This window comes from Polyergus mexicanus, unplaced genomic scaffold (assembly GCF_030449975.1).
Source record: "Polyergus mexicanus isolate NDT 795.1 unplaced genomic scaffold, iyPolMexi1.0 SCAF_12, whole genome shotgun sequence".
In the NCBI taxonomy this organism is placed as follows: domain Eukaryota; kingdom Metazoa; phylum Arthropoda; class Insecta; order Hymenoptera; family Formicidae; genus Polyergus; species Polyergus mexicanus.
Window position 1 is genome coordinate 3,259,543 of NW_027223332.1, and position 24,124 is coordinate 3,283,666.

The 24,124-nt window shown below is 32.3% G+C and overlaps 2 protein-coding genes across 2 annotated transcripts in view; both read left to right on the forward strand.

Annotated features, from left to right (window-relative positions):
- Positions 1 to 24,124, forward strand: part of Rhogef64c (Rho guanine nucleotide exchange factor at 64C) — a 112,325-nt gene that overhangs the window by 73,855 nt on the left and 14,346 nt on the right. The window contains exons 3-4 of the mRNA XM_070304715.1: positions 2,526 to 2,928; positions 4,914 to 6,356. Coding sequence (XP_070160816.1) covers positions 2,526 to 2,928; positions 4,914 to 6,356 — 1,846 coding nt within the window. The remainder of the gene's footprint in view (positions 1 to 2,525; positions 2,929 to 4,913; positions 6,357 to 24,124) is intronic.
- Positions 19,926 to 24,118, forward strand: LOC138938178 (uncharacterized). The gene is made up of 4 exons (XM_070304980.1): positions 19,926 to 20,536; positions 20,640 to 20,771; positions 21,748 to 23,656; positions 23,998 to 24,118. Exons 3-4 carry the CDS (start codon positions 21,855 to 21,857, stop codon positions 24,116 to 24,118), a joined length of 1,923 nt encoding a protein of 640 aa, XP_070161081.1. The 5' UTR covers positions 19,926 to 20,536; positions 20,640 to 20,771; positions 21,748 to 21,854.

A 24,124-nucleotide genomic window follows, 5' to 3' on the forward strand; every position in this document is an offset into this window, starting at 1 on the left:
GCGCACATTGTCCCCCTCCCCCTCTCCAGTTTCCAGTGATATGCATCGGAATTTCGTTTCTTCGGGCGTAAATATCGATGTCGTATGCATGCCATGTCTACGGCATACCATCGGTAAAGAGCACGAAGAAAAGAAGAATGATGGCCTGGACAATGACAGAGGCAACAATGGCCAAGTCTCTGTTTCGTGTCTGGGCTATAATATAACTCTGGCTGTATTCAGGACCCTCGCGTGTTCTTCCTATACAGGAAGTTATTACAGCTGGCGCGATATATCGAACCGAAGAGTCAGCGGGATGATGCATCCATAATTACCGATAGCCAATTACCTAAAGAATGTCGTGGATCATACGACGTACGTTGCAAATACACATTCGGATGATTTCTTACGACGGAACTTTTCTAATTCCATCCGGCAGCCGAAGAAACGAATAATCACGTCGAAAAAAATATATTAGACGTTCCGTGGTAACGTAATGTATCGTTAGAGCAATCGATGTAACTCGAGTAATATAGTATTACGGTAGAAAGTACGCTTGTATAATGTTCTTGTTTCTGTGATAAAAGATTATGGGAAATCGACAAGTACATTCAAACATTTCTCGCATTAGATTTGTAATTTTATATCCGGCAGAGAAAGAAATAATCATGTCGAAAAAAAAAAAAAAAAACTACGTTACAGATTTACAACTATATTATATACTACAAATTTCGTGATAATTTTTAAAAATATGTACACTCTGAAAAAGTTACAGAATATTGTCCTTGACATCTATCTAACTCTTCTCGCATACCCAATATTATTCAGGGTATCTATTCTCTGGAAAAACATAGAAAACCTGGAATTCTTAGGTATTTCTTTTGTATCTGGAAAAATCGGGGAATTCTCATGGAATTTTATTCAAACTTGGGGAATTTAAAAAAAAAAATTTTTTTTCGATAATATCGCTTTTATATTGTAAGCAGTCAGTAATTCGCCAATAAGCCAATTTGTGAATTATGCGTTTAAAATATATTAAAATATATATCTGTCCTTGTTTATATGTTACAAGACAACGTCTTAATAAAATATGCAGTTCATATTTTTTATTGTAATTTTTAGTGATATTAAATGAAAATGTTTCGCAAGTGAAGAATGTTCATCTCACAAAAGCTGTTCAATTTTTTTAAATAAATTCGCAAATCTAGCATTTGAGATTTAAGTGTTTATGTGTTTTTCCTTCGTATGAGTGAAAAATATTAGAAAACATATACAGAGTGGCGCATTTATATCGAGACATGTAAATATCTAAAAAATAAAGCAAGATAGAAAGAAATGTTTCAGACAAAAGTTGTTCGGTTTGAAGGGGGTCATAAGATGGTATCATTTTATTTTCTTTACACCAATTGATGTCTCTCATTTTTTGAGCTTAAAATATTAAGGTAACATTATTGCAAAATAAATAATTTTGTGAGATATTTTATAATTTAAGTAAAATTGTGTCGAAGCAAGGTAATAAAATAAAGTGTAAAATATCTCGTAAACTATTAAACTTTTGGCCATCATACCCCTATAACTTTTTATGCAGAATATCGCAAGGAATTGATTTATGTAAAAAAATTGGGGTGTTTCCATTAAAAAAAAACAAGATTGACATTGAAATCTCCGAAGCGCCTCCACCCAAGGTCAAACTAATGGCACCATCTTATGATCCCCTTAGAACCGAACAACTTTTGTCTGAAACATTTCTTTCTATCTTGCTTTATTTTTTTAGATATTTAGGTGTCTCGATATAAATGCCCCACTCTGTATAATAAAAAATATTCTTTTAGAAAATAGTACTGAAAAATATTTAAAATATTCTTTTTATCGAGACTTTTGAATAAAAATATCTGGAAGATCACGGAATTTTCGGGGAATTTTTTTTACAACTTTTGAGTAGATATTTTGGTATTATCACTCAATTATTAGGTGTACAACTTTGCTTCCGCCGTTTTTTTCCCGAAATTCGAGGCTTTATTGTAAAAAACTGGTTATTGCTTGTTGAGTCACTCCCAATGATCGTGCCAATTCTTTTTGACTTTGACTCGAGTTTTCATTAAGTAATGCCTCCAATTCTGCATCTTCGAAAACCTTCTCTCTTCCACCGCTATGCCGGTCTTCGACGTGAAAATCACCGTTCTTGAAGCGTTGAAACCACTCACGACACGTTCTTTCACTAATAGCGGCTTCACCATAAGTATTTGAGAGCATTCGATGAGCCCCAGCCGCAGATTTCTTCATATTGAAGCAGAAAATTAAAACCTCCCGCAAATGACGAGAATTTGGCTCGTAAACTGACATTTTCAATCGAGAATAACTTTATGATGCAGACACAAATCGACTAATGTTTCTATGGGGTTATGTTGACAGATGCCCAAGTTTAATCGCATGACGTCTATGATCTATTTATTTCGACCACTACTTACCGCTAAAGCCATCTATAGGAAAATGGCGGAAGCAAAGTTGTACACCTAATATCATCTCTCCCGTGACTCTGATTGCAGAGCTACGACACCTTGAGCAAGGGCAAGAAGTCGTGGAGCGTACGGCTGGGCCTGTCGCGGCAGCACCACCAGAATCCCGGGGATGATCCCGGCAAGGGCGGTTGGGGAACTATAAGCGGCGGCAGCGTGTACTCCCGCCAGATGATTTACGGCGGTGATCCGTGGCTTTACGGGACGGTGAGATCGTCGCGGACCGAACAACCGCGGCCATTCCTGACACCGCCGCCGTCGTCGTCGGGTGCGGCACCGTTGCTCGTGGTATGTTCCTGTCCCGAGTTCCTCTCCGGCACCGCGAGGAAGCTCGGCAGCTGCCGCAAGTGCGGCGGCCATCGAGTCGCCGGTCTGCCCCTCGGCGGAACCTGCCGGTTACCGGTATCCTCGAGATCCAGGCCCAGCCTCGCCGGTAAGTAAATCCGTTCGCAATTTTATTATCGATTTTCCTTTGAGTTTTTTTTTCGGACAATATTTCGTGAACATACTTGTTTAACTTTCGTTTCATACGTACAGGGTGTTCTAGATCAAGTCAATAACCTTCTTCAGAAACTTCAGAGTCTTATAGAAAATTGAATTTGAAAGAAAAAAGTTCCTATAAACGTAGATATGAAAATATTTCGTTAAAAAGTTATAGCTAATAAACTTTGAGAAATTAGATTTTTTTTCATGATCTTTATTAAAAATAAACTTTAATACCCTTCATTTATGTGAAAATAGTAACGAAATAAATATGATGGACAATTAAATAACAAACTAAATTAAACCAATTTTCTTTAATTCTGATAAGGTGTTTAAAAGAAAATAACTTTACGTAAAACACTTTACGATATGTACACGCTATATTCGTAATGCAAATATTCTAAATGCAAACATAAAAATATTCTTATTAAATTTTGATCATAACTAATTATTTACACAGTTTATTAGCTATAATTTTGTAACGAAATATTTCCGGATCTATGTTTATCCGAACTTCTTTGTTCCAAATTCAATTTTGTATAAGACCCTGAAGTTTCATTGATCTGGAACGCCCTGCATATATGTATAATCCTCGCGCCTTTAGATGTATAAATTATAATTAATTTAATATTAATATAAATTATAAATAAAGATTAATATAAATATTAATAATAATAATATTAATATTAAAAAAATAATAATATAAATAATATTAATAATAAATAATAATGTAATAATAATAATAATAATAGTAATAATATTAATAATTAGTTTTTAATATTAATACATAATATTAATAATAATTTATTAATACATAATATTAATTCTAATTAAAAAAAATATAAGAATGGATAAATGTAAAATATATAAGAATATTTGTATTTATGGTATTTTGTCATGAAATGTACTTTCGTATATCGAGGGCGTCGGCCGAGTTCGTGAAATATGTAAGTGAGGGCGGAGTGTAAGAGCTCCTGCCCGTCGATGATATTCACGCTCTAATTACGCTCGCTTCGTACTAGAGAGAGATTTTCTCCTCGTTCGCGTTTTTCGAGATAGCGTGTATACAACGAAGCGCAGAAAGTTCTCGGCCGGGGGCTAGATAACTGAATCTTACTCGCCGATGATGCTCTCGCGATACCCGTGCACTTTAGTTTCCATTTAAATCGTTTTAGACTATATGTCGTACGCTCCTTCTCCGTTATTATTCGAGTTGAGCGCTGCGATACTTTGCGAATCCTTAGAAATGTAAAGTAGCCGATGCCAATTGATACTCAGACAATTGATACTTTACACTCGAATGGTTTTCGTAACGGTAATTGGATCGCTCCATTTTGCATCAATCTACCATCGACGTGAAATGTAAACGCGAATCTATCAGCTGATTACTATAGCGTTACTTTTATTAATGGAAAGTAAAGATAAATAGTCAATAAACGATTGCAAAAATTTTTGGTATACACAGGTTAGGTATACGATGGTTCTTTTGTTTCTATTACGTTTAATTCGGAAATAAATTATTTTTAGATTTTGACAAAATTGAAATACTATTACGTAAAATACATATATTAGAAATATTTATTTCTTGAATTAATTTGCGGTCAGTTAAATTATAAAGAAATTTTTCTAGAAGAATTAAAAACGCTCGAAAAATTTCGAATAAAAATTCCTTAACGTCTAATGCGAGACTAGAAGCCGAAATATATATTCCCGGGAGGAAATATTGCGTTGCCGCGTAGAAAATTCTTCGAAATAATATATATATATATATATATATATATATATATATGGATTAAAGATTGAAATGCGTGCCGTCACAAAAATTTTATATTTCGCGTTTCGATCTAGAGATCTAGGCCGCTGTAATAAATCGAATCGCAGGGGCCGCCGAGCGATTTCCTCTCGCGAGTACAAACGGTTAAATCTATTTGCTAGGCGTGTTGAGGACTCCGATCGACGATCCGTACGATCAGATGCGACGGAACCGGCTGGTGGAACCGAGATCGCGGGCACGCAGCATCTCGCCGCATCGATCGTCCTCGCAGCGAGATTCCAGGAGCCAGAGCATGATTTTGCGGGCGGTCGCGAAGGAGCGGAAGGGCTCGGTTGAGGGTACGTCGTCGTCTTCGTCGTCGAGATCCGAGTGGTTTGATAAAGAGCCGAGCGCGATTGCGAGCTATGACGATCGCAAATCGCGACCCGGTTTCTCCAGCGGTGTTGGCGGCCGGTCTTCGGATGATTGGATGCTGCAAGAGACCTCGGAAAGTCACTCACGGATTCATTCCGTCGCGACAACGTCCGCGAGACTGACCCGAGTTTTACAAAAGCCGCCGAGAGAGGCAAACCAGAGGAGAAGTGGCCAGGACGATTGGAAGGAAGGAGGAACGATGACGAATGCTGCGGATTCGCGGAAGAGCATCCTCGAGTGCGATGTGAATCCGTATCTATTACTGAAGAAGCAGAGAGACGAGGACGATCTAAGCGACGATTTATCGGACAACGCGTTGGAGCAAGACGATCTCAGGACAATGTCCAGCCTGTTTGATTCGTCGAAGGTGAAGTCGATCGAGAGGATACCTAATAGCAGCGCCGTGGCGGCGATTGGCGGTCAACGAATCAGAGTGTTCAATGAGGCATTCAGGAAAATTTCGGACGATGATGACGACGACGATGACGCGCCACCGCAGGTCACCAGAATCCCAATACCGAAGGTATCACCGAAGAGACCACCGAGGAGGCTAAAGGAATCCCGGCAGACGTTGAAGAGCATCCTAAAGCGCGGGTGCGTGATTGAAAGCAAGAGGAAGAATGTGCTCTTCAAAGTCGACAACATGATATTCGCACCCGAGAAACCATCCGAAGCAACGCGACTGTCGTGGAGCAAGATGGGCAGGATCGCCAATTGCAACAAGGACCAGCGAATCTGCAATCCCGGATTTGAGCGAGAGGAAGCGCCGATCGTGCAGGAACAGCAGGAGAAACACAAATTCATTACGATCCCGAATATCAGGGACCCGAAGGTGGATAGGATCAGGCTTAAGGAGCCGAGAATCGTACCGGAAATGAAAAAGACCACCCCACCCGGTCTCGATAGGATCAAGATAGACAAATTCGTCCCATCTAGGAAGCCCAATCGTCCCGTTGCGCCCAAAAAGGACGAAATCAGCAACGTACAGCGATCCTCGCCCAATACTTCTTTACCGTCATCGAAGATCGTTACTAGAGAGGAGGAGGAGACATTATCGGGAGAGAGGAGATTGGATGAGAGTACCGTCCGACTCGAAGACGAAACCGAGCTGGAGATCGAGATCGAGGAGTTGAAGGACCGTCTACCGTGCATTGCTGTGGACGAGAAGGATCTCATTTTAAAATCCGAAGGTAAGTACTATTTAAAAAATATTATAAAATTCTTCATTTTACATTACTTACATTATATCACATGCGTTATCATTTCGTTAAAACCATATTTATATATACCAATCCGAGATTCCGGGAGGCTAACGGATTATTTTTCTACATCTCTATCATAATATTTGATAAGCCACCATATTGATTAATCGCATTAATAACATTATATTAAATATATAAATATAATATAATAAAAAATAATAAAAGATATAATATATTATATTAAATATGCGACCAAAATAATAACAATAGAATTTAATATAATTTGTCGCGCTTCATTCTATATTTTTTTTAGCATATTTTTGGAGGAATTTATTTCACACATATTTTTTTATTTGACGCACAGGGAATATATGAAATGCTTACTCAGAATCCATAATTGTATAAAATATATGATTCATGGATAGAATCATAGATTCAAACAGAGAGGATTAAAACCTATCATTTTTTTTTTCCGGTACATATTCGATAATATTATTGCATTTTTCATGATTAACATTATATTGTCATTTATCATGCTACATCGTACATTTTTACTAGTTGTTATCTTTTGACGTTACGTGATATTAGAGATTAATCGTTTTACGATGTTTTCCGAACAAATAATCTATTTCTGGACATATAAAATTTTCATAGTAATGTAAAAGTCTGTTATTTTAGAGCTACATTAGTAGCTATAACCCATACAGCACAGAACATTGCAATTACATTGCAGTAATATTACAATCTTGCAAGTTGCAATGTAATATTGTTGAGACATTATTGGAACATATAATTGTAATATTTTATGAGAATGTTACAGCAACATTTCAAAAACATTACATAAAACAGTTTTCGGTAATCGCTAGTTCGTTTGTTTACCGCTATGCGGCGCGCATTACGTTATCTATCCCGCATTTAAGTTTCAGTCACGATAATTACATGAAAACTTGCAAAGAACGGTTAATAAGATTATAGATGTAACTATTTTTATCAGTTTAATTTATGCGATACAATTCCAACACAAGGAATTCAGATATTGAGCTGATTGTTCAGTAATCGGATACATAAATATCCAAAAAAGTTAAAATTATTCGTTAATTGTCTACTTAAGATGTAAAATAGAGTTTAATATCTATATAAGTAAAATTTTAACTTTAATGAATGAAATTATTTAATCATTACTATTTTCTTAAACTTGTAAATTATTTATAAAATAGCGATGTTAACTAGATAACAGGAAATTGTTAAATAGTTTCCATTTCTATATAAAACCAAAAATTTGAAAATAATTTTTTAATATGCACGATATTTCAGATTTTAATAAATAAACTTCGAGAATGTATAAAGACATCCAAGAGAGAAAAAACTCATAATTGCGTAAATTCACAATCCTTTTTTCTTATTTCTCTTCGATGTCTTTATATATTTTATAATAAAGTTTATCTGTCAAATTTAAAGCGTTCTGCATATTTGTAGCAACGTATTTCAATATTACAAATACATTGCACCGTAACATTACTGTAGTATTACATTGTAATATTTCTAAAGGCGGACATTTCAACGTTGCCGCAGACTTGCAGTAACATTGCAGAAACATTTCGCAATTTCCATGCAATATTACAATGTTTCATTCAATGCGGTCGTCCAGAGATTAATTTCGTACGTGGACATTTGCGAAATCTAAAAATATGACGCGGCCGTTTCGTATCGAGTAAACATCTGCGTTTATCGCGCATCGATAATCCTACATCAGCTGTTCGTCGACGCTTATCGTGTTATCATCCGGTTACGATCTCTCTTCCCTCCGATCATTATGCTAATATGCGTGATTAATGGGCCGTTGAGGTTGACGCGGCTTATCGAGCTATCCTTGAACTTTCGAAAAAAATTACGCGTTCAAGGATGACGGCTCGCGTTTACTTACGGCTTCTCTTAACGGTGCACAGTATTTTAATCCTCGAGGCTTTTATAAGGATCGTTGAGTTCTGCGATTCACACGTTTACAAGAATCATTGAAATCGCGATTCTTTGGCAGCGGAATTTGTCGAAAAAATATATTTAATTCGAGAAATTGCATAAAGAACATGGAGATATTTTTTTTATGGATATAGATATAATATTCCTGTAAAGTTTGGTAAATTAATACGAAAGCAAATTAACGTTGAATACGGATACTAGTTGGAAGGCGCGGCTGAAATTCGCGGGTAGCCTTCCTTAAGACTCACTTTGTCGATGACAGGAGGAAAAAGGTTAGCTGATCCTGACGACCCTGAGCATTATTCGGGCTGTTTGCTTTAAGTATCGCTTAAAAGAGCCTCATAAGTTGTGACTGGAGCATTCGAAAGTATAAGGTCAGGACTGGACAATTTATCATCTGGCTCCAAATCTGGCTACTCGTTCCAAAGTTACGTAGTAGCTGTTACACGTTTCAAAAAATGCTACATCTTTTCTAGCACATAAAACGCATAAAAGGATATCTTTTTTAAGAGAATTACCATCGTGGAGAAATTTATTAGTCGATCGTAAAATTCATATTGAACTATTTTTATAGCGTTCGTTCTTGCGACACTTGGGAATAGGAATCGATTATAAGGGGATTATTTTTTGGCGCGACGTAATGTATAAAGAGATGCAAAATTATCGTCTCTTATATTTTTCAAGAATGAGGATATTATATATAATAATAATCTTTTTATCACGAAATAAATTTTTTTTTTAAAGTTTTTACAATAATGCTGCTATCGCGATATTCATCGTGAAAGAAAACACGTTACTCTTTCCGGTCTTATATTATTTCGCATTCGAAAGAGGGAGAAGCCGTGAAGGTGGACACGTGGGAAAGGTACGAGACAATCGAAAACAATGCGAGGGACGGTCATCTTTATATGGAACGACGTGTACATATTTATTGGCGAATTCCTCCTTAAAGGAGGAAGAATAGAGTTACATATTAATTCCACACACTATAAGGATCATCCGATTTGATCCTATTGCCAATTTTTTTTCGAAAAGACGCGCGTATCGTCCAATTACGATAGACGGAAAAAAAATGCTGTTGCTTCGATTAAAGTCTACGTCACAGGCTGCCAACAAATATACATAGTTCATACAACACTGGCATTTTTATTGCACCAAATATCTGGATTATTAAAATTATCCAGACAACTATCCAGCCTGTGATGTAGACTTTAATTGAAGCAACAGCATTTTTTTTTCCCGTATATAAAAGATCTTGCAGCGAGCATCCTTTTGACAATAATAAGGCGTCACGTGGCGCTGATTCGCGAGGCTATTATACCGCGAACAATTTCGAAAGTCGGAAATATAATCTTATGGAAATTTACTAGTTTTTTAATTGAATGTGCAATCTCTCATTTCTATCGACAATTTCTTTCGCTATTTTGATAAATGTTATGTCATTCTCAGTGAGTTTGTTCTAAATGAGCGAATAAATTCTTCCAGTTTTTCTAGCAAATATCTGATTTATTTACACAGTTGGAAAATTTGGCTTGAATTTAGCGCGTTTCAAATGCTCCACGCAAATTTTTGTATTTATTTAACATAATATGGATATGTGTTAAATGGTGACAGTAATATTATGTTAATATTTCAATATAAAATGAATTCAAACTTCATAATAATTTGAAATAAATTTTATGTCAAATCAACATAATTACATTTAATGATAAAATTAACTTATTTCTTAGAAAAAAAATTATTGACGACTTATAGTTATTCTCACTCCTATTATATTGTAGAATAAAATCAATTTTTCTTTTTTCTGTAAATTTTAACAAATAAATTTTGTCACTAATGATACGGATCATATATATATATATATAATTTTGATATCGGGTTAAATATTATATCTAATATATCGATTTAAAATTTAAATTAAATTTATTGATAATATATCAATATATCTAATGTATCGATAACACATCGATTTAGATATCGGGTTAAATTTTTTTACATGGATAGAATTAAAGAGTGATTGGTATTGAATTTAATGAGGATCGATGAAAGCTTCCTCTATGAGGAAGCCAAAATTGAAAAATCCTTTTGCTTTAATGAGCTTAAGCTTCGTGAGCGTAATTAAATGATGAGGAAGCAATGTGCAAATTTCTAATTTGTACAATTTTCATCCTGTTTTTAATTGTTTTAATAATTTAACATTGAGTTCAATTAACAATAATATGTTAAATAAACACATGAATATGTTAAATATCCAGAATAAAAATTTTAACCGGCATATTTTTTAACAAAAAAAAAAACACATTTTCCAACTGTGTAGGAATTAGAAAGTTTATTAAATTCCTTCGATGTGCAAACAATATTTTTTATTTATTGCATATACACTTTTACAGGGTTGGGAAAGTTACTTTATAAAAGTAACTCGTTACCGTTACCGTTATTTTTTCTAAAAAGTAATTCGTTACCGTTACTCGTTACTAATTTTAAAAAGTAACTCGTTACCGTTACAGTTACTAAAAAGTAACGAGTCGTTACAATTTCCGTTACTTTTTTACAATACAAACTAATAATTTATTTTGCATAAGAAAAACTTTTAAAAAATTGTAAGCAAGATTTCATTCAAGGTTTATGACAAAATAAATGATTAAATTTTATCGAAATTCTTTATTAATTTCTAATAAAATTTGTTGCTCCATAGTATCATCATTTAAATGCCCTCTTTGTGGTGTTAATACAGAGCCACCGATGCTAAACATTTTTTCTACAGATACACTGCTTGGTAGAGCTGTATTATATTTAATAAAAAGTTTTTTAAGTTTTGGATAGTCGTTTAACATTTCTATATTACAATTATTTAATTTTAAAAACCGTTGCAATTCTTCTTGTTCAGATTCATTTTGCACCGTTTTTTGCTCAAAAATGAAAAAATCATCGTGATCGTCAGATTTTCCAGCTTTTGAAGAATTTTCAGTTGATCGGATTCCCAATAAATCCTCCAAGTAATTTTCAGCACGTTTTCTTTTTTCTCCGGTTAACCAGTTTAACTTAAATTTTGGATGTAAACATGCTGCTATTATTAATTCTTTTGTTTCAAATATTGTAAGAAATCTAAAATCAAATATAGTAAATTAAACGACATTGTTTGTTTTATTGAAATTAATACTTTTGAATCAATAGTTTAAAATAAAATAATATTTTTCAATTAAATCCTTATTTAAAATTAAATAACATATGTATTAATCAAATTAATAAGTTACCTTTTATTTAAACCTTGCTGAATAGCTTCAACTAATGAATGGCAATCTATAAGGTCAGATTTATTGAGATTTTCTAATTTTCGTTGCAAGGTACTTAGAACTGGTAGTAAATGAGAGCTCTGCTTTTCCGAAAAGATAAAGCTCTCATTGGATATCGCGCGTCGGGTCATCGCACTGGTCTGCAAGAGCTATAAGTTGATCAATCACATTCAAGCATTTTTACAACATAATAAGAATGCTAATTGGGCGATTTGCTTACGGCTTTACGGTTAAGATAAAAATTTTATCACGCACAATAGCAAGGATAATATCTTAAATAAATCAAAAAATTTGAAAAAAGTAACGATAAAAGTAACTGTTAAATTCGTTACTCGTTACCGAAAAATGTAACGAAGTTACTTTTTCCGTTACAAATAAAATTTGTAACGCCATTACCGTTACAGTTACTGAAAAAAACTGTAACGGTAACGGCGTTACAAGTAACGCGTTACTTCCCAACCCTGCACTTTTACAACTTAAATTGTAGATTTTTTTTTGAGATCTTTTATTAGATTAAATGTATCTCTTTCGAAAAGGACCTGACATTGCAACATGACAATACGGATTTAAGAATGTAGAGCTCGCGGTATAAATTAAGCCTGCAACGTGGACGCGAGATAAGACTTGACGGAAAAGTTATGCGAATTAACTCGGTTGATTGGCGTTGAAACGTGCCGCGTCGACCGATTTGTAACGCGGCTCGTTTAACCGTACCGGTCTCGTTTGGAAAAAAATGAGAGTTAGATTCCATTTTATTAATAGAAACGAGCGTGCGTTAACGATCATTGCACCCCTCTTTATGTACGCCATATTAATTAGTGTTGCGATTAATTGATATTCCGTGCGCGATCTCCGCCAGTCGTCATAAGTTACGTTGGCTCCTACTAATAGCAGCTGCAGCAGTGGTAACAAACTGGCAATTATGACGCAATAGAGCTTGCAATCGTGATACTGGTACATGATACGGTGATCGAAGCAGTTTTTCGATATATTTGCTCGCGATACGTCCATGATACGTTGATCCTGATTAACGTAAATGTTTTTTCTGGTCACAAAAAATATCGTCCAATAATTTACAGGAAAGTTTCTAAAAAATTGAATGCAAGAACAAAAGAGGTACTTGCAAAGGACATAAGAATGACAGATAGAATATTTTAAAGCTATTTTTGCAAAATCTACACTTTCTCTAATATGTAATTGTTTTTTATAAGTACAAAAAATTATGTTTTTTTATTATGAAAACTTATATGACTCTCTCTCTCTCTCTCTCTCTCTCTCTCTCTCTCTCTCTCTTTCTTTCTTTCTCCTTTTCTCGGTTCTTTTGAAATATAATTTATTTTTTAGGAAAAAGACGATAAAAGTAAACTTTATTTGCGAGAGACATAGATAGTATAAAGCCCGTATTAGACTACGTATTGAAAATTGAAGATTGAAGATTAAAGAAGATTGGAATTGGGCTAATCGGAACAAAAGGAACTGAAATTTCTTTGTTCCGATTGGTCAAATTTCAATCTTCAATCTTTAATCTCAATTTTCAATGCATAGTCTGATACAGGCTTAAGGCATTTCGGAGCAAAATTTCTTTTTCTTCGTAAACGCCTCTTGTGCCCGATCTCTATTCATGATTGCTCATGAAATGTGATCGTGTACTTTTATGCTTGCGGCGGTATGTGAATGTGTAACGAAGAATAAAAGAAATTCCCTATATGATGACTTCCGATGATCGTATTTCCGGTGTAAATGCACTGCGCGGCGTTAGATAACTGCTGACGAGAGAGAGAGAGAGAGAGAGAGAGAGAAGCGACACGACGACGAAACGCCTTATGGACACGATGTATGTTTCTCTCTTCTTCGTTTATAGTATATACGCCTTCATATTTATCGCTCGCGTACACGTGCATTTAATACAAGTCATCAATCTTGAGAGAAAGGTCATTGAACGCAACTTATGAAAATAATCATTAATTATGTACATGATATTACCAAAAAAGGTTTCTGCATCCACGAGTGTTTAATAAGCATTACATATAAACTTAAAATATAATTAAAATTTAAAATTTAAATTCAGAAGCTAAAAAGAAATATTTCTAAATTTTAATTATTTTATGGAATAAATAAGTTTTGCTATTAATATCTGTATTGCTTGAAATTTAAAGAAATTTAAATCTATACGTATAATATATTCGATGTACATATGTTTATGTATTTCAAGGATATAGAGTATACATATCTCCATTCATTGCTTTGTACGTTTATCTCCAGTCTTCCCCCATTACGATGTTTTAATTAGCTATTCTCACTCTACTTTCTAAGCTCAAGCATGAGCGAGCGCGACGCGTTCGAATTATAAAATCCAAATGCCGATTTCTTTTCCCAGGCGTGAATCTTTTTACGTTCATTTCTCCTGTACGCGCGAACGGCCGTACAATCCGATTCATATACGCGTGCGATACATATCGTGAATTATTTTCATCGGTTTCACATTCTATATTGCCCATACAGCACCGAAAGATTGCAAAAACGTTGCATAGATCTTACATTGAAACATTGTAATATTGCATAGAAGTTGCGAAATGTTTCTGCAATGTTACTACAAGCCTGCGGCAACGTTGAAATGTCCGCCCTCAGAAATATTTCAATGTAAGACTACAGTAATGTTACGGTGCAATATATTTGTAATATTTAAATACATTGCTACAAATATGCAAAACGCTTCAAATTTAATACATAAACTTTGAGAACATATAAAAACATCCAAGAGAGATAAGAAAAAAGATTGTGAATTTACGCAATTACAACGAGTTTTTTCTCGTCTCTCGTGGATGTCTTTATATATTCTCCAAGTTTATCTATTAAATTTGAAGCATTTTGCATATTAAAAAATTATTATCAAATTTTTGCTTTTATATAAAAATGGGAACTATTAAACAATTTTCTGTTATCTAATTAACATCGCTATTTTATAAATTATTTACAAGTTTAAGAAATTGATAATGATTAAATAATTTAGTTCATAAAAATTAAAATTTTATTTATATAAATATTAAACTCCATATCTTAAGTAGACAATAAACTGATAATTTTAATTTTTTTCGGATAATTATTTGTCCGATTTCTGAACACTCAATTCAATATCTGAATTTCCTGTGTTGGGATTGTATCAGACAAATTAATCTGATAAAAATAGTTATTATACCTTTAATATTACTAACCGCTTTTTGCAAGCTTTATAACCATCGTGATTAAAACTTAAATATGGGATAGATAACGCAACGCGCGCCGCATAGTGGTAAACGAACGAAGTAGCGATTATCAAAAATTGTCTCTTGTAATGTTTTTGAAATGTTGCTGTAACATTCTCATAAAATATTACGATTCCATATTCCAATAATGTCTCAACAATATTTCATTGCAACTTGCAAGATTGTAACATTGCTGCAATGTAATTGCAATGTTCTGTGCTGTATGGGTGCGCGTACGATAATTCAGGTATAATGTAATAATAACTGAATGAGACGGTGATTCACATAAAGGAACGCTTTCGCTACACTCTTTCCACTTCGTAAATTAATAAATGCTGCCAGTCTTCTTGTAATTAAGTTGAAACGTATCTGTTGTTTGATTCGGATCACGTTTCAATACATAGGAATTCAAGTCTGTGCTATTTTATTTTTATTATTATTTCTATTAGTAGTTAATAATTTTTTGAATATACATACATACAATATATTATAATCCTATTGTATGTGAATAGAATTTTCTTAATTCTTTTCATTATTCAGAAAAAAATATTGAAATAAGATGTAGATTGTGGATAAAAAAAGAGATCTAATATTTGTACATGCATTACATGTTGTAATTGAATTAATATGCATTTTATGTGGGCTACGCGAGATTATTTATAAATAGTTAAAAGAAAGTAAATGAGAGAAAAGACCAAACACATACTGTAAGATTCCTGAAGCGGAATCCAGATATATAATATGTACCCGTAAGAAAAATACTCTGATCTCGGGACGTTAAATGGCTCATAGGCTAGCGACACACGGCTGTCTAACTAGAGTTGGAAGATCCATGGATCGAGTCTCGGCGGAGCCCCAAATATTTTTCTCTCGATTTTCATCTTACAATACAGATAAACGAAAGAAAAGAATATTTTCTGATATTTATTTGGAGAATTTTCAAAGAAACTATCGATCATTCTCCGCGCTGCATCAGTCACGTGCTGCGCCCGTAATAAATGCATCTGATCGAGTATCTCGAGTTGGGAACCTTGACTCCTTCGCGCCGTCGTTGTTTACCCACGGGTCTCATAAATCATCGGTTAGTTTCCTTGATCCGCGCGCACGGTCCATAACCGTATAATTATGCTTTTTAGAGAGAGAGAGAGAGAGAGAGAGAGAGAGAGAGAGAGAGAGGTCTCACGTTTTCACTCTTTCGCACCGACTACAGGAGGCAGTGACTCGATAACCCTTTTTCACACAGCAGCGATTCACGATCCGTATATCATGAAACGTCTTTTACGTTCGTTTTGTGCGCGGCGGCATAAATCCTTGCGTGAACAAGGAACCTTGTCGCTTCATTCATTTAGCTCACGCTTTTCTTTCGTCGAACAGCGCTGTCTCATTGTCTAAGATCTTTAAGAACGACATTCTTTTTAAGCGTTGCCGCACCTTTCTCTCTTTGTTGGCCACTTCTGAGTTTTTTTTCTTTGCTGCATTATTTAACTTTCCTATAGATACTCGGTAAAAGTGGGTGAAATGTTTTTTTTTTTTTGTGAGAACACCTTATTTGCTATATAAATGCTTGAAACTTGAACGCGTTTCGTGTTTTTCAATAGCGAATTTTAATAATCGCGAATTATACCCTCGCATTTCCAGCAAAATGTTTATATAATTTTATTTTTAATTTAGAATGATAAAAGCTATATATACGTTTAAAATTTTTCTTTATAAAATATCGAAAAAATATATACGAAAAATATATACGAAAAATATTCGTATATATGTATACCGATATTTTTATTATATATTTATATTTATTAGAAAAATGTAAATATTTTATCTAAATTATATTTTTTACAATTTAAGAAAAGAGGATAAAAATTTTTGATTTTATATTTTGACTATTTAATTAATTAGTGTCAGAGTATATTAATTTTGACTGATTGTGAATATTAAAATTACAAAAATAAAACATTAAAAGATAAGAAGCATCTATTCTTTATTTTTTATTATTTATTATTTTTTTTATTTTATAAATTTTATTATTATTTACAACAGTGTCAGATTCGATGTCGTGATAGCTGATAATCAATACAGTTAAGGAAGGTCATATGTCAAAACATTGAAAGCATGGAAATTTCGTAAACTGTTTTACTATTTTTTCTGAGTATCTGTACAAAACCTGAACACAATTTTCTTAACAGTTTAGAAATTATTTAAGTTTAAAATTACTAATATCTTATGAAATAAAATCGCATATATATATTGAAATCATTTATTGACAAATTTGGCAAGGAAAAAATATTGCGAATGAAATAGAAATTTTCACATATACAGGATGGCCTAAAGTATATTAAAAGCCAATAACTTTAAAGATATTTGTCGAATCGAAAAATTTTATGTATTCGTGGGGTCTTTCTAACTACGTAAACGTAAAGTTGTCCCCGCTCCCCCTTTAATAGAAACGGGGGATAATTTTATAATTTCAAATGGAATTTCCTATAAAATAAGAATTAATAAGTGTTTAGATGAGAATGGACAATAATTTAAACATTAAATCAAGTAAAAAAAATAGAGAAACTATGGTCTTTCATTTAATTTATGGTTTTATTATTAGTTTGAATGCACTTTTCTTTAAAATTTGAATGCTTGTAACTTTTGATAGAAGCATTTTTCAAATAAATGTTTTAGATAAAATTCAGATATTTTTTTCCCGTACAATCCAAATATGTAACATTTTATAAAAGCTTCCATTTAAAATTATGAAGTTAACCCCCGCCACTCTTGAAGGGGGAGCGGAGGCGACTTTATGTTTACATAGAAACGTCTCTGGAACATGAAATTGTCTCATAAACAACTTTTTGATTTGACCAATATTTTTAGAATTATTGACTTGTAACACTTTACATAGGCCACCCTGTATTAAGAAAACTCTAATAAATATTAGTGCAAAATTTGATTTAGATCCATTTACTCGTTTAAAAATTATTTACTAAAAGTTGTAGAAATATATATATACATACAGGGTCGAGCATTTATATCGAGACACCTAAATATCTAAAAAATAAAACAAGATAGAAAGAAATATTTCAGACACAAGTTAAGTTATGTTAAGTTGTTCGGTTCTAAGAGGGCCATAAGGTGGTGCTATTAGTTTGATCTTGGGTGGAGGCGGAGATTTCAATGTCAATATTGTTTTTTTAAATAGAAACATCCCAATTTTTTTACATAAATCGATATCTTGCGATATTCTGCATAAAAAGTTATAGGGATATGATGGCCAAAAGTTTAATAGTTTACGACCCAGTAAACACGCAGGGCTCATTTCCGTAACAATTATATAATATTCTATATGTATATATTACAGATCATTAAAATGAAACTATAACGTATCAGTTATATCAATAACATAATAAATCTATAATTGTAGCATAGAATTGTTATGTAATTTTGTCGTTACTTTGTTATGTAATATTTTTACAGTTTTGTGAACGTTAATGTGCATACTCTAAAAGTTTCGTAAATGCTACGTAACTCTAACGACGTAAATGTAACGTTATAATAAATACGTAACATTTATACAGTTTTGTGAACGTTAATGTGCATACTCTAAAAGTTTCGTAAATGCTACGTAACTCTAACGACGTAATTGTAACGTTATAATAAATACGTAACATTTATGTATTTTTGTGAACGTAAATGTGCATACTCTAAAAGTTTCGTAAATGCTACGTAACTCTAACGACGTAATTGTAACGTTATAATAAATACGTAACATTTATGTATTTTGGTGAAATGTAAATGTGTATACTCTAAAAGTTTTATAAATGCTACGTAACTCTAATGACATAATTGAAACGTTATGTTAAATACGTACCAATTATGTATTTTGGTGAATGTAAATGTGTACACTCTAAAAACTTCATAAATGCTACATAACTCTAACGACATAAGTGTATCGTTATGTTAAACATGTAACATTAACATTATTTTATTGATGTCAATGTATACATTTTTGTTAAAACCTTGTAAAAAGAATTCGTAAAAGGAAGAGAATTATGCAGAAACAAGAAAATGAAAGATTTTGAGAGAGGAAAGTTGCGATATATTTATTTATAATTTAAAAGCGGTAACAATATATCAATCATGCCTTTTTTAGAGAAGAACTACAACATCACAAACGCGTGCTCCGTGCACACCATATACATTTATTGTGTGTGTACCACATTTGATTTTTTTTGTGTGTATACAGGGTGATTCAAAACAACTTTTAGTTCTTAAAATGTCGTATTCTTGAATTAATTCTAAGACGATTTTTCCTTTATCAAAATTTTATCCGAAGCTTAGTTGTTAAATTATAATATATGTACACACACACACACACACACACATATGTAATACACAGACACACACGCACACGATAAATGCGTGTGGCGCACGCAAAGCGCACACTTGTAATGTCTAGTAATAACAAAATTTCCATATCGTATTACACATAAAAAAATATATACCATTGTTGACATTTTTAAGTGTTCTGAAAAGATGATAAATGCATATAATATCATTGAGAAAAACGTATTTGAAACATATTTTCTTAATATAGAGTTATAAATGTGGAAAATAAAATTATATATTAAAAAAAAAATTTTAAAATATGCACCAGATATCTTTTTTTGAATGATATATGTATACTATTTTTCTGTTATGTAACATTTATGAAATTTTTATAGTATACACATTTACATTTATCAAAATACATAATTGTTACGTATTTAACATAACATTTCAATTATATCATTAGAGTTACGTAACATGTATGAAACTTTTAGAGTATATACATTTACATTCACCAAAATACATAAATGTTATGTATATTTAACATAACGTGTCAATTATGTCGTTAAAATTACGTGGCATTCACGAAACTTTTAGAGTATACACATTTATGTTCACCAAATTGCATAAATGTTACATAATAGAGTAACGACAAAATGACATAACATTTCTATGTAACAATTATAGATTCATTACGTTATTGACATAACTGATACGTCATAGTTTTGTTTTGTTCATTTATAACATATAGAATATTATGTAATTATTAAGTAAATATACGTTTACTGAAATTTTTTACTTATGTTCTTTGTGCAAGACGCATAATTAGTAAATTTTTCTCTACATTATGCATCTGTGTAAGTTATGTGAACATGCCCTAGGGGGTAAGTCTGTGATTGGCTTATTGTTAGTCGTATTAAGTATACGTGCAAGCATAGACATAGTCGCTGCTACTTGCGAGCGAGAGAGAACGCAAGGAGCACGGAACAGAGTATGTCCTTTTCTACGTGTATCTTTACCCCCACTCCTTAAATAAAGGCAAACGCTCGGTCTAGATATACTATGTCTATGCGTGCAAGGCTGCGTTCGGAAACATCACTCGTGTGCACACGAGTGTCGTTCTATCTTTGTTATGTACCAAAAGTTAAACAAAGATAGAACGTCGCTCGTGTGCACACGGGTAATGTTTCCGAACGCAGCTCTAGTGCGCAATCATCGTACAAAGCATCCCAAGCTTCTGCGCGCTAGGCTTTACTTTTCAATATGGCCAAATCTACGAAAACAGTAGTTGTGCGTGTGAAAAAATTGTGTTGAAAGTGTGAACAGTATCGAGATATTGGTAAGTATGAAATAAATATTAACTTAATAATTAATGCCAACAAATGATAATTGTTGTCTTGTGGTAAAAAAGCTATGCTAAAGATTGAATTCCTCTTGTGCAGTGAACAAAAGATACATCGCGTACCACGTGAAAACTGAAAACCACGTGCGCCTAACAAAGGACAAAGGACCTCGTGCCGGCGAAAGATACACCTAGTTTTGCCTCATTATTTTTATATTTTGGCATTTTTATAGTAAGTACGATTTATTTTATGCAACATTATTTTTCCCATGTTTTTTTTACAATATTTGTTGCACGGTCATATAATGAGAAAAACAAGAAATCTCTTATTTGCACTACTTTTTGAATCAGAAGCTTGAATATTTCGAGTGTAAAGTTACATCATTTCTTAATTATAGATTTTTTATTTTTTATTGCATTGCGGCATACTAAATTCCGGTTTATAATTTTTTTATAATGATCGTAATGGTAATTCCAATGATAAATGATATCAATTATGAAATATAGCTTTTATATTGTTGAACAAGATATCTGCATTAGAAAAAACTGTAGATATATTTTTTCGAATACTTCATATATTTTGAAAGTTTATTATTGACTGTTTTCATAATAATTTTTTGCAAATGAAATAGAATCTTATAATTAATAAATATTTTCTATGCATGAGTCTTAATTTTTCAATTTGGTATTTGATCGTGAATTAATTTGATGTAAACTGATTTTTATTCAAGTATAAAATATTTAAACATGATAGCATTAATTATTACAAGTTATTACATAATGAAGTTATAGGTCTTAAAAAATTGTAAATATTATGCGTGCAATATGCTTATATAATTACTTTAATTTATAATTTATAGTTTATAATAACATGCAACGTAACAAAAAAAATTATTCGTGTTTAATTAATTACAACACTAAAATACATTACAAAAATATTTCCGTTAAAAGACATTAAAAAATTATGTAGGTTGTTTCACCATAATTGTGAGAAATCAAATTTTTCATATATAAATGAAATACTATTTAAGAAACATAGATTGCATTTTTTCTGAAATTTTCTATTAGCGTCCTTAAAATATTACATAAATTATATTTTAATTATTGAATTAGTTTGTTTCGATAAAAAACTGCAAATGTCTTAAAACATTTTTTATTTGTCAAAATATTTTTAATTCTCCATATAAGCTTCCTATATATTGTTTCAGTGAAAAAGGAAAATATAATATAAACAATAATATCAGGCAAACCCAAACCTATATTCGTATACATAATCGCAATTCATCTATTTCCTATTGCTTTATAAAATTATATTATGTCCAAATCAAAATTAAGACTAGACATTAATTCTTTAACGCCAAGGCAGCGGCGACGTATTTTCTTAAAAAAATTTCGTAATATCTGCCAAATGACTATTAATTCAAATTTGGAAATTCAAAATAATATCGTAAGTTTATCGAATGGGCCAGGTAACATCGAACAATTACCTCAGCAGCAAAATGTACTAAAAGAAATTGATATCGATTATTCCAATGTAATGAACACTCATAAGTGTACAGAAAATAATCATGATTTAGTTTCTGAACATTCGGAAATTAGTATTGATAAAAATAGTCTTCAGTTAAGTATTTCAAGTGATAAATTTTCTAAAACAGAATTTTGTAAAACAGAACTTATTAACGACATCCGATTATGGGCTATTGAAAATCGTGTCAGTCATTCTGCTATTAGTAGTTTACTGAAAATTCTAGTAAAATACGGCCATAATGTTCCGATTGATGCTCGAACTCTATTTCAAACGCCCAAACAAGTAGACATTATTGAAATGACACCAGGAAAATATTATCATGCAGGTTTAGATGATAGTTTGAAAAAATCTATTCGTAAGCATTATTGTCGAAATAATTTACCATCTCAGATAAATATTAATGTGAATATAGATGGTCTTCCTTTAACAAAATCTTCTGGGAGTCAATTTTGGCCTATTTTAGGTAGTATAGTTGCAGATATTTACACCGAACCGTTTATAATTGGTGTTTATCATGGTTTTGAAAAGCCAAAATGTTGCAATACTTTTTTGAAATATTTTAAGGATGATTGTTTAGAAATTTTCCGAACTGGCATTGTAGAATACGGCAAAAAAATAACTGTGAAATTGAACGTATTTATCTGCGATGCTCCTGCAAAATCGTTTATCAAGGGAACTAAAGGACATAATGCGTATTTTGGATGCGGTAATTGTATTCAAGAGGGAGATTACATAGAAAATCGAGTAACGTACCCAGAAATTAATGCAATGTTAAGATCAGATGAATCTTTTAAATTAAGAAAACAAGAAGAACACCATAAAATCACTTCAAATCTTGAAGATTTAAACATTGGAATGGTTACTCAATTTCCTTTAGACTACATGCATCTCGTACTATTAGGAGTAATGAAAAAATTGTTGCAGTTTTGGATTAAAGGTAAACATAATGTTCGTATGGTTGCAACTCAGATAACTCTTGCTTCAACTTCTTTATTATCTATGTCATTATTCCTACCTAAGGAATTTGCTAGAAAGCCAAGGAAATTAGATGAGGTTGATCGCTTTAAAGCCACCGAATTAAGACAATTATTATTATATACTGGGCCAATAATCTTTTTTAAAAAATTATCACGTGATAAATATGTTCATTTTTTGAGTCTGAGCATAGCAATTCGAATTTTATGTAGCAAAGAATATTGCGTACAACTGCTTGATTATGCACACAGTTTATTATTGTATTTTGTTGAAAATTATTGCACATTATATGGTCGTCAATATTTATCATATAACGTTCATAATTTAATTCATTTGTGTTATTATGTAAAATTATGGGGAGTGTTAAATAAATTTAGTGCGTTTAAGTTCGAAAATTACATGCAAAAAATTAAATCAAGAATTAGATCTTCGAGTCGGCCATTAGAACAATTAGTCAATCGTTGTAAAGAAGAAGATAATTTTAATATAACAAATGTAGAAAAGAATTATCCAATACCAAAAGTACGTATTATAAATGGCAAAAAGATAATAAAATCAGTTCAATGTAAAGGTTTCTATCTAAGTACAAGAACTGCTGATAATTGTTATCTTTTGTTAGATGGTACAACGATTTCACTTACGACAATTTATTTTAAAAATAAACAGATTTACATTATTGGCAAAAAGTATTTAAATATTAAATCATTTTTTCGCATTCCATGCAACTCTTTAAATATCGGAATTAAAAAAATTAACGAGTCACAGTATGAGTTAATTACTATTCCATTGTCTGATATTAAATTAAAATGTGTAAAACTGCCTTTATGTGACGAAGAAGCTGTGATCTTGCCTTTACTGCACCAACAAGATATATGTTTATGGCGAGTACTCATATTGATAGAATATATAATTGAAAACAATATTAAATTAATTAACAAGTTTTACTTTTTTACAGATTATTAATAATGGTAAAAAATTTCGCTGTCGTAACTTTTCCAAGCGATGGGAATAATGAAGAAGAGATCGTATCAGAAGTTCCATCTTTATGGCTTTCTTCCAATTTAACAGAATGCTGATGGCCA

What these genes read in the sequence shown, in the direction of transcription:
- LOC138938178 (XM_070304980.1), top strand. Translation starts at nt 21,855, where the DNA reads ATGTCCAAATCAAAATTAAGACTAGACATTAATTCTTTAACGCCAAGG. An exon ending in GCTGATAATTGTTATCTTTT is followed by an intron (nt 23,657 to 23,997) that starts GTTAGATGGTAC and finishes ACTTTTTTACAG; the next exon opens with ATTATTAATAATGGTAAAAA.